Source organism: Dasypus novemcinctus, chromosome 30 (genome assembly GCF_030445035.2).
Source record: "Dasypus novemcinctus isolate mDasNov1 chromosome 30, mDasNov1.1.hap2, whole genome shotgun sequence".
In the NCBI taxonomy this organism is placed as follows: Eukaryota; Metazoa; Chordata; class Mammalia; order Cingulata; family Dasypodidae; genus Dasypus; species Dasypus novemcinctus.
The window spans coordinates 34,226,334-34,238,331 of record NC_080702.1 but is presented as its reverse complement, the minus strand read 5'-3'; the positions used below and the strand labels follow the sequence as shown (position 1 = coordinate 34,238,331).

General features: G+C 36.1%; 1 protein-coding gene across 1 annotated transcript; it reads left to right on the top strand.

The window, feature by feature from the left end:
• Positions 1-221: 221 nt before the first annotated feature.
• On the top strand, positions 222-10,436 carry LOC131276775 (vomeronasal type-2 receptor 116-like). The gene is made up of 6 exons (XM_058290346.2): positions 222-232; positions 2,238-2,529; positions 3,863-4,669; positions 5,393-5,620; positions 6,420-6,543; positions 9,514-10,436. The coding sequence occupies exons 1-6, from the start codon at positions 222-224 to the stop codon at positions 10,434-10,436; spliced, it is 2,385 nt and encodes a 794-aa protein (XP_058146329.2).
• Positions 10,437-11,998: the final 1,562 nt, after the last annotated feature.

Below are 11,998 nucleotides of genomic sequence, written 5' to 3'. Positions count from 1 at the left end.
TATCTATTTCCCATAAAGCTTAATAAATTATTGATATTATATTTAAACGTTAAGTGTTGTCTATATTTGATTGACTACTTCCTTATCAATTACAAATACTTTTCACATTTTGTCTTGGGTTTCCTATGTGAATCATCTTGCTTCCAGCAAGATTGTGGTTTGCTCCTTTCTTTCCATTCTTTTTTGCCTGTTATTTTATTGCATTTTGTAATAGGCTAGCAATGCCAGTAAGGTAAAAGCAATCCTGGAATTAACAGACCTCATCCTCCCCTTGATTTTAAAGAGAATGCTTTTTGTTCAGGGATTCTTCAAGCACAGGACATACCGCAATACATGAAGCATATGACATTCTGCATCAGCAAACTTGGCTAATGGTTCTGGCCATTCAGATCCTGAATGGGGAGAGTATTAGACTGTGTAGATGAGCCCCTGTGTGGGGGGGATCCTTCCATGCCTGACCTTCAGCCACCTCCAATTTTGATTCACTATCTTTGCATTAAGCAAAGTCTAAGTTCTCAATTCGAGTGCATTTTTCTTTTTGTGTTTAATCATATTAAGAAAATACTCTTCTCCTAAACAAATATACTCAGTTAGATGCTCAGTGTTCTTTAATGCTTTATCTACTTCTTTGAGTGTGCACTTTTTTTATCATTGCAGAAAAATGAAGACTGATAGTAAACTATTATATAATTTGCTAATAGTACATTTTATGATAATTTCATATTATTTTCTCTTGGTGTTTGTCATGGTTATGGTGCTCCTTTTTTCTATATTGTGGAAGAGATTTCTACTAGGTAATTCAATTTTTTCCATAGAGACTATACCATCCTACCTCCTTGTAAAATGTGTTTATAAGACACATTTAAAGAAAAATGAAAACCTGAAAGCCAATGTGTATACTTAGCAATAAAGATACCTTAGAATACTAAAGATAATAACCATAATTAACCAGAGGTAAGTATATTTATATATGAATGAGGATAAAATGCTTCCTTAGGCATTGAGTTGTACATTCATAAAAATAAAGGTTCAAATCTTCACAAAGAAATAGCAATTATTATAAACATATAAATATATAATATCCTCAAATAAACAATGAAACAAGGTATAAACAAGGTATCATAGTGAGAAATTTCAATATTTCTCTCTGAAATGACTACATATATCGACTAAATATAAATTATATTTGAAAAATTTAACAAGTTTGATTGATTGAGCACATGTAGAAACCTGTGTCCAACTGTTGAAATGTACAGTAAGCGATAGCTATTAGTGTGTTAATCAAGCCTGTGAAAAAGAATATTTGAAATGGATGCAGGAGACTTTTGTTCTTCTTGGAAGTTCAGTTGCCAGGTAAAAAAAAAATGAAAGGAACTTCATTTGTCCTGCAAAATGAGTTATTAATAAAGGAAGTGGACACAAATCAGCAATAAAGATCAAAAGAGTTAGGGTCATATGAAGGGAGTACAAAGGAAGATCTTGGATTAATTGTTAATGTTATTATTGTAATATTTTAATTAAGAAATGGTTAAGAGACTTTCTAAACATCATGACACCTTTCCCTTTAGTATACTAGAGTGTTTCCAGTCCTGTTAGGTATAGGTAGGGATCACCTTGCACTTCATCAGTTTTCTTCTCCCAAATATTCCTGCCTTGCATGATTCTTCCTATTCTGTGTTCTGACATTCTTCCCAGTATGTCACCACTGGAAGAGGGCATGTCCACAACTTGATGGGGTAGAACCTAAGGCTAATTGATTATCAGTCTTCTTGTGGACGCTTCTCACCAAACAGATGTTATGCTCCTCTGCCTCTCTCATCCAATTCTGCTTATGCTGTGGAAATGAACTTTTGGAGAGATATGCCCTTCAGTTGGAATTACTCTAAACTCATGTCAATAATCCTGCTATTATATAAACCATTTAATAATGTGTGAATATGAAGAAATCATTCTTGTTTCCTGACATAAAGAATAAATTAAAACTTCTTTATGAATTTTTTCACTCATTACACTTTCCTTTGTAAACAGTATCATCTTCCTCCAGGAATGCAGAATTCAATCATAGCATGCAAATACCTTTTAGCTCTTTTAGGATTAGCCGACGTTCCAAGGCTTCAGAAGAGCTAATCTAGAATGAGTCTACTTGTGCTTTCATCCTTAATTTAGTAATTTTATTGAATTTGAATAGAATCATGATTTGAGTTTTCTGCCTAAATATAACTTGGCATTCCATACAGGTTTCAGACCAAGAACTACCTGTATGTTCTGGCCTTGGTTTTTGCTATTGAAGAGATCAACAGGAACCCCCATCTTTTGCCCAACATTACTTTGGGATTTGATCTGTACAATTCATTACACAGTGAACAAAGGACATTGGAGAATCCCATCATTTGGCAATCAGGACTGGGCAAGGACATTCCTAATTACACCTGTAGGAAAGAGAGCAAGTCTGTAGCAGCCCTTACAGGAACAACATGGGCAGTTTCTGCCCAGATTGGAACACTGCTGGAACTCTACAAAATTCCACAGGTGAGCCTCATTAGATGGGAGGGGAGATAAATGAATATTTCCTTTGCTAATTTCACGGGCCTTAAAAGAAAAGGTCACATGAAGGAATTGTGTTTACTCATGTCTCAAATGTTACAGCCAGTATACAAAGACATGGTGCAATGTTCACATGTCATTTTCTAGAACATATGTGAAACCAAGTGAATAAAAGCCAAAGGAGTTAAGTAGACCCTTGAAACTGATCAATTAGTTTCCACTATGGTCTCAGGGATTGGGAGATGATTAGAAAATAAGAAGAGCCAATCTTCCCTTTTTCCTGTTTAAAACATTGTTTAATGAACAAGTGAGTAGGATTTACAACTCTGCTGAGACTCAGAGCCCAGCTGCAATTTGGTCATTCTTGAGTTTCCAGTCTCCAGGATATACACCAACCCCAGCGCCAACCACAGTTCCAGTAAAAGTGACAGAAGCAGCATGTGTAGAAAGGTCACATCTGAGTCCACCTCCATCACACTGAGGAACACAAATTCCAAAATAGGGTCCACTGACAAGGCACTAAACTCCAGAGTCAGCTGCCATGATCATAGACCTGTGTGTCTCTGTAGCCCTCTGGAGCACCAGTACCTGTGGTTGTATCTACTTATCCAGGTCAGCTAACAGGGAAGTTGAAGTTGGTCAACCACCACAACTAGGAACTGAGAGTGCCTACAACTCAAAGTAGGAAAATCACATCTGAGTGCACTCTTGATATAGAAGTGGAGTGGACATCACCAATCCAGGGTCCACAGAATGGAGGAGTAAAATGGATTAGAATAAACTTACTGGTATTCTACTAAAGAAATATTCTTACTAGTGATGGAAGAAACTGTAGCATTGATCTGGAGAAAGTGAGCACTCTAGTTGCAGAGGGCAGAGAGAGGGGAAAAGAGATGGGATGTAGGGGCATTTTGGGGACTTGGAGTTCCCCAAAATTATATTGCAGGGACAGATGCTGGACATTAATATCCTGCCATAAATACTGAATGTACTGGCGGGGAGAGTGTAAACTACAATGTAAACTCTAATCCATGTGGTGCAGCAATGCTCCAAAATGTATTCACCAAATGCAGTGAATGTGCTACCCTGATGAAAAAGGTTGTTGATGTAGGAGTAGTGGTGGATTGGGGTGTTGGGTATGTGGGAACCTCATATTTTTTAAGTTAACATTCTATGTGATCTATGTATTTTTAAAAAAGACAATTTAATAAAAAATAAAATAAATAAAAATAATACATTGTTTAATTTTCATCAGACCTGATTTTGTGCTGCAGACCAATCTTCATTCTCATACTGGCACTTTCACTCCTACCTTTAGCTTGCTTTTGGCCTCTATGACCCACAACTGAGTGATGATGGCAAGCGGTCATCTCTTTATCAGTTGGCTCCCAAGGACACATCTCTGACCCTTGCAATGGTCTCAATGTTGCTCCATTTCAGCTGGAACTGGGTGGGACTAGTCATCTCAGAAGACAAGAGAGGTGTGAAGTTTCTATGGGACTTGAGAGCAGAGATGGACAAAAATGGAGTCTGTGCAGCCTTCTTGGAAATGATCCCTGTCACTGAGAGGCCAATTAGCTCAAAAGACTGGCAATATCATTTACGGATCAGAGAATCATCAGTGAATGTGACTGTCATTTATGGTGATTCCGACTCCCTAATGGGATTGAGCTTTTGGAGATACAGACTCTTAGTTTTAGGGAAAGTTTGGGTTACAACCTCACAATGGGATTTTACCACCAGTGAGAGAAACTTTTTACTTGACTCACACCATGGGACCCTCATTTTTTCACACCAACTTGCTGATATGCTTGGATTCAAAACATTCATCCAGACAGTTAAACCTTCAAAATATCCAGAAGACTTTTACCTCACTAAATTGTGGTACCTCTCTTTTGATTGTTTTGTTTCCGAATCTGATTGTAACACTCTGGAGAAATGTCCTCCCAATGCCTCCTTGGAGTTGTTGCCTTGGTGGCTATTTGACAAGGACATGAATGAAGGAAGTTATAATGTTTATAATGCAGTGTATGCTTTGGCTCAGAGCTTTCATGAAATGCTTCTTCAAAATGTCCAAATGCGGTCAGTGGAAAATGAAGATGGACTGGTGGTTTACCCTTGGCAGGTAATACCTCTTCCATAGAACAGCATGTGTATTTTACAACATGTCATAATCATGAATTTCTTGGAACGCAGCACATGCTCAAGTCAGGAAGTTTAGGGTTGTCTCTTGAAAAGTGCAAGACATGATTTGCTTGTTCACTATCTAGGAGGTAAATCTAGCCCAATGCAGAAATGGTAATGAACAGGAAGGTGCCAATGGCAGGGAGGGAAGGAGTTATTAATCAATGGCAATGCTTCTTCTTACTAAAGCCCTCAATATTCTGCCCACCTAAAGTTTTTAATATAAAATAACTAGACCTCTTCCATTGAACACTTGCATGACAGCAGAGACAACTTTTTTTAAATTAGTTTTAGGCACTGTGTTAGATACTGTATATAAATTATATCATTTAATTCTGCAAACTCTTCAGATATTGATGACCTTGCTTGGGGAGAATTCAGTTAGCAATTGAGAGTGTTTAGATTTGATTCTTCCAATAGGTTTGTCAGTATCCCACACTCACAGATTGTTTTGATCTCGTTGTATTTGGAGTTTTCCACTGAAACTTAGTATTTTATGCTATGACATTTTAGTCCTCCTTAAGGTTTCTTTTTTTTTTACTTAATTGAATGTTAATAATAAAATTGCCTTAGGAAGGAGGGATTACAGAGGATCAGATGCTCCGACCTTGGTGTTCTGTCCTTTATCAGAGGACACACTTCCTCACAGGTGTGTCTCTTTCAGCTGCATCCATTTCTGAAGAACATCAAATTTAACAATCCTGCTGGTGACCCAGTGTATTTTGATGATGAAAGGAAATTGGAAGCCCGGTATGACATTCTCAACTTTTGGAATTTCCCAGAAGGTTTTGGACATAAAGTTAAAGTAGGACATTTTGACTCAGCTGTGCCACGAGATCAACAATTGTCTATATCTGAGGAGGTGATAGAATGGGCCACAGGATTTTCAGAGGTGGGTAGGATCCAACTACCATGCATAGTATTACACCAACATAACAAAAAATCTTGTCATGGAGGTTGTAATGGTCAAGTTTCTCTAAGGAAACAGAATCAACAGGAGGTATCTGTGAATAGTATGAGATTTAATAAAATTCTCTCATGTGACCACGGGGATGGTCAAGTCCATATTCTGCAGGCAGGCTGAAAACAGGGGCTCCAATGAAGGTCCCATGAAGACCCTTGATCAGTTCCCTGGAGACGCTGCCTGTCCAAACAGGAGCTGGGAAATTCTCTCCAAATCCTGAAATCAATTCCTCTTTTAAGGTAGTCAACTGATTGTATAAAACCTCATTCTTTGTTGACAGAAATCTCCCTGGTTGATTGTATATGTAACCAGCCATTTATGCAGTTTATTACATGATGACTAATGCCCATAAATATCCTTTATAACAATTAGCCCAGAGTTTACTTGACCAAACACTGACCATGTTAACACTGTAACCTAACCATCACAGAGGCTGTCTGCCTTCCTTCCTGCTAAGTAAATGCCCTAATTATTCTTTTAACCACTTACCTTTTCACTTGATAAAATTTCCCACCTACTATCCAAAGGATGGAAAAAGAAAACATTTATTTAAAGATACATATCTAAATTGTTATATTTCATATCATGTAATAAACCTGATATCTTATCAATTAATTTGACTTAGGTATTTGAAATTTAAATTTGTTGATGCTCCAATACCCCAACAATTTAAATACTGGTGAATTAAAGTCTCACTTTTAAAAGCATATATCTGATTTCTTCCCAGACTCCCAAATCTGTATGCAGTGAGAAGTGTTTTCCTGGATTCAGGAAAACCTTTCATGAGGGAAGGGCTCCCTGTTGTTTTCTTTGCATTCCCTGCCCAGAGAATGAGATTTCCAATGAGACAGGTAAGTTTATGCCCACAAAAATGTCCCCAAATCTCCTTTATATCCCCAATTCATACAAGGTATTAGAAAGAATCTGGAGGACAACTAAAGAAACAAAATTCTTCCTTCCTTTATTTAGTAATTTCATTTTTACAATAAAAAATATTTCCCTTTGAAATGACAACAATTCTCTGCCCAGAACTAGCTTATTTGTGTCATTGTTCAGACACATGTAAAGCCAAATAGTCTCTAGGAATCCCTTTTGTTGATACCACCAAATTAATACACCTTTCCTCCCTCTCTTGAAATTTAATACATGGTGTTACAATTACCTGATTTCCATATTGAGGGAAAGCTTGTTTAGATTATATTTAAGTAATGTGTTTAGACCTTCCTCGGTTTCTGTGCCTAAAACTGTTTATGACACAGAGCAGATGCTCAGAATGTTTGGGAATGATTTTAGAAATATTTATTTCTATTGAGTACAAATGAGGATGATCTAACTTATCCTTAATGAGGAGTTTTAGTTTCTGCTCTCTTCAAGTTCCCAGATAATTGGGGAGAAAGACATAGACTTTTTTCGTCCATGCTTAAAGCACACAGTAAATGTTTGAACAGGAACCTCTTGACCCACATCTTCATTGGGGGGATAGGTCTCATGGGTTCATCAGAGAGGCAGGAACTTAGTATTATGTAAAGTGAGTGAAGGGAGGAATAAAATCTTGGCCAAATTATTATAAATGAAGAAAAGGAAACCACCACTGCATATAATAGTCAGAGATTGAGAGTACTGGAAAAGAGTTTCTATGTGACAGCATCACACAGAATATTCAGGATGGGGTTTGAGATATGATGTAGAATAGTCTTTAATATTCTTCTCGTAATATAATTAATATCTTGAAATTATTCATATTCATGATATTAAATTATTGAATCTCTTCTATGGTGGTAGATTTCTAAGTTTCTTTTGGTGGTTAATATGCAATTTAATTCCGTGAAATGGTTACTGTTGTTTCAGTATTTCAAAACATGTTGTTCTAATGATATAACCTGGATTTAGTCAACTTGGGAAAATGATTTATGTACACATTGGTTATAAGCAAGTTTGAGTAAATGCTCCTTGTGCACATGTAAAAGAATAGTATATCTACAAAGTCAATTTCCACACATATGGAGATTAAGAAATACACTATTAAATAACCCATGGTTTAAAGTAAATAGTATGATAGGATTTATGAAATGTTTAAAATTGAAATTGCCACATTTCATGTCTTAATGATAAGGCTAAGGGTATCCTCAGAGAATAATGTTTAATGTTAAATTTTATATACCTATGTATGTATTATTAGTACGCATATTTAAATGTAAAAGAAATCTGATATTTAAGTATCATGAGCTAAAATAATAACCTTAGAGTAAACCTAAAGAAAGTGGAAGACTGAAAATAATAGGTATAAAAAGAAAACGTAATAAAAGACAAATATGAAAGGATAAAACTCAAAGCTAAATCTAATGGAAGACAAATTGTTAGATTATGATAAATTGATAGAATAATGATTAAGAAAAATTGCATAATAAATAGCGAAAAGACTTAAAAGTGGGGAATATGTACAGAAATATTAAATCATAAAGAATAGTAAAAATAACTTTATGTCAATATATTTGAAAATTTAAAAGAAATTCTCAAATTTCCACAAAAATAAAAGTTACCATAAGTGTCCCAAGAAAAATGGAAAATCTGACAATATTCGTATCTACTTAAGATATTAAACCATAGTTTAAAATGACATATCTATTTTAAAAAAATTGGGGGACCAATGACTTCACTGAAAAATGCAACAAAAATTTCAAGGAAAAAAGAATCCTTATCTACACAAAGTTTTCCAGATATTAGGAAAATCTGGAAAAATGCACATTTAATTTTACTAGAAGAGCTTAACATTGGTACCAAAGTCTGGTAACATTGCTGTAAGAAATAAAATTAATGGGTCAATTTTTCTCTTGAGCCTAAACTCACATTTTGTGAAAAGAAAAGCTGCAATCCAAATCCAGCTCTATAACATAAAGAACTTATTGTGACTAAGTTTATTTTATGCAAAATAAATCAGTACATGAGCACCTCGAAAAGGAGAAACCATCATTTCAAAAAAAATTCAGGAAAACATTGAATAAAATTGAGCATTCATTCATTATTTAAAAATATATAACAAAACCATTGTTTACCAAATTAGAAATAGAAGGGAAGGACCAAAGTTGGATAAAATGTGTAAAATAGATCTAGCCAGTGCAAAATCATTCCTAGCATATATAGAGTACTTTTACTAAAGCACAAGAGAGACAGAAAATACAGCAATCAAAAGGGCATGGCTTGAGCTCAAACTCTTTCCTCAAAAACATTTTGAAATGTGCAATGCACTTATGAGCTCGTGTTCAGATTAATTACTTACCAAGAAATTCCAAACCAAAGTCATAGTGAAAAAGCTTAAAGCATCCTCCATAATAGCAAAAATTAAACCACATGCATGTAAATGGTCTAAGGGAACATGGTACAACTGGAAAGAATGTTGATTGCTGGAGTTTAAGCTAGTGTAACTAGTTGGAAAAGTGGATGGCATTATTTACAAAGATGAATATTTATATAGCTTATGGCCCAGTATTGGAACATCATATTTGTACTGGATGTCTAAAGATGCCCTTTATGAGTATATGTTATCCACCAGTGTATAAGTTTTAAGAAGAACTGAACGAAAACTCAACAGTGAATGAAAAGAGCAACTCCTATCCAATTGAAGGTCTGAATGTCGAAAGAAGGTCAGAGCTCTAAGAGAAAGTTTAAGAGAAGAAAAATAAACAGATTATAACACACACTTTCTTGAAGTCAATGCAAGTTGACAAAAATGGATAAAATTACCCAATGTGTTTCTTTTAGGGACTTATAAATAAGTTAAAATTACTGAACATGAGCTGATGACACATTGCTTTTCTCACCAGATATGGATGAGTGTGTGAAGTGTGCAGCTCATCAGTATGCAAACAGTGAGAGAAATCACTGCCTCCAAAAAGCTGTGACCTTCCTGGCTTATGGAGACCCCTTGGGGATGGCTCTGGTCTGCACAGCTCTTTGCTTCTCTTCCCTCACCACTGTTATTCTTGGGGTCTTTGTGAAGCACAGAGACACTCCCATAGTCAAGGCCAATAACAGGATCCTCAGCTACATCCTGCTCATCTCCCTCACCCTGTGCTTCCTCTGCTCCTTACTCTTCATTGGTCGCCCAGACAAAGCCATCTGCATCCTCCAACAAATCACGTTTGGAATTGTGTTTACTGTGGCTGTGTCCACTGTGTTGGCCAAAACAATCACAGTGGTACTGGCATTCAAGGTCACTGCTCCAGGGAGAAGGATGAGACAATGGCTGATTTCAGGGGCACCTATCTTTGTTATTCCCTTTTGCTCCCTGATCCAGATGACACTCTGTGGCATCTGGCTGGGAACCTCTCCCCCATTCGTTGATAAAGATGCACACTCTGAGCCTGGTTATATAATCATCGAGTGCAATAAGGGCTCAGCCACTGCCTTCTACTGTGTCCTGGGATACCTGGGCTGCTTGGCCTTTGTGAGCTTCACTGTAGCTTTCATGGCCAGGAACCTTCCTGACACCTTTAATGAAGCCAAGTTCTTGACCTTCAGCATGTTGGTGTTCTGCAGTGTTTGGGTCGCTTTCCTCCCTGTCTACCACAGCACCAAGGGGAAGGTCATGGCAGCTGTGGAGATCTTCTCCATCTTGGCTTCCAGTGCTGGGTTACTAGGCTGCATCTTTGCTCCAAAGTGTTATATTATTTTCTTCAGGCCAGACAGGAACACTCACCATGGGTTATGGAATAAAACACATTCTGGGGGCAATAAGTCTTTTTAAGTTTTAACTCATTTGGTTCCTAAAACAAATCAGGGGACTGATGAAAATCTATTCCATGCTTGCATTCAGGTATTAGATAAAAATATAATGTAATTTGCCATCAATTAACACATGGATTTCCTACATTCTCTCAAAGTGTTCAGGAACACATCTTTCAGCCATCTAAATTTTTAACTTTAAATTAGGTTTTTGTTTCCTCATATCAAATACACTGATGAATATGGGTGCTCTGCATTCATTGTGTGTGTAATTACTAAATTTACAGAAATTCTCCCACTTTGTTTTGCACTTCTGTTTTTCTAATTTCCCTTATAAACACTATCAGCATTTCCTTTCTTTCATCTCTTTATGGTAGTCTTAGTGATCCAATAACATTTATGGAATATTCCTTATTAGCTCCCAGATTTCCATGACCAGATTTTAAGAATAATAAATTCTTATGTATAAATAACTCATTTTTCTGAACTCCCTAATGTATTTATTTGACTTTTCCCCTCTTGAACAAAAACCACGATGTTTCCTATGCTCAATAGGATTACATCTTTTATTTTATACTTGATAGTACATTTTGTTCCTAATTACAGCACCATTTCTGGATTTGTTGGAGAGAATAACCTCAATGTGTCTAAGCCACTCAAAAGCGTGTCTGGCAGAAATGCTAAATGTAGTGAAGAAAATGTAAAAGAGACAGGATTTGTGTTCTCCTTTCTAGCTTCTGTAAATTCCAGGTGTGATCATACAGAGAATGACGGAAGCTTTATGTGCTGAGCATTAGCTTCTGAAATGCAGTGAGTTTAATGTTTTACCCTGATTTCAAGAAATAATCATGGAATATTATTCCATTTTATTAGTTGTAAATCTTATGATGTACTATGTTTACTTTGCAATTCAGAATCTTAATTAAATTAGGGATCCTACTTAAGAACATGTTTTAGATATGATCTCTAAGAATATTTGACATTTTTTTGAGAAAATAACATATTCTTCTTTTCCAATTATTGAGAATTGAATTACTTACTAGTATCAAGTAACTCAGATTCAAATTTGAGTCTCAGCCTTAGCAAGTAGATCAAAGGATTTGAATCATTTTCCATCCCATTCTGTTGAATTTCTCATTCTCTTTTATTAGCCAAGTATGTAAATTTTTTTGAAAAGAATGGAGGAAAAAGAAAGTCAATAAAAGAGAGAGAAAGGGAGGGAGGGAGGGAGAGGAGAGGGAAGGAAGGAAACAAGGAAGGAAGAAGGAAGGAAGCAAGGAAGGAAGGAAGGAGGAGGGAAGGATGGTAGGGTAAGAAAGAACTCTATTGTAATTAAAATCAAATTCATTTTTGGAGATGCAACTTTCTGCCCAATGGAAGTACAGTGGTAATGATCGTGTTTATGATCCTTTCATCTTATTAAGATTGTTCATTTTCAAAGAGCCTTTCTCAAGATCGGTACCTCTGAGATTTCACATAGATGTGATGGATCTACTTTATAAGCCTAGACCCTATTTGGTCTTTGAAAAGTCACTTATACTCCTAAACCTCAGTATAATACCACCTGTCATGCTTATCTAATAG

Coding starts and splice junctions, on each gene's coding strand:
- LOC131276775 (XM_058290346.2), top strand. Junction 2,530..3,862: donor AACTCTACAAAATTCCACAG/GTGAGCCTCATT, acceptor TCCTACCTTTAG/CTTGCTTTTGGCCTCTATGA. Junction 4,670..5,392: donor TGGTGGTTTACCCTTGGCAG/GTAATACCTCTT, acceptor TGTCTCTTTCAG/CTGCATCCATTTCTGAAGAA.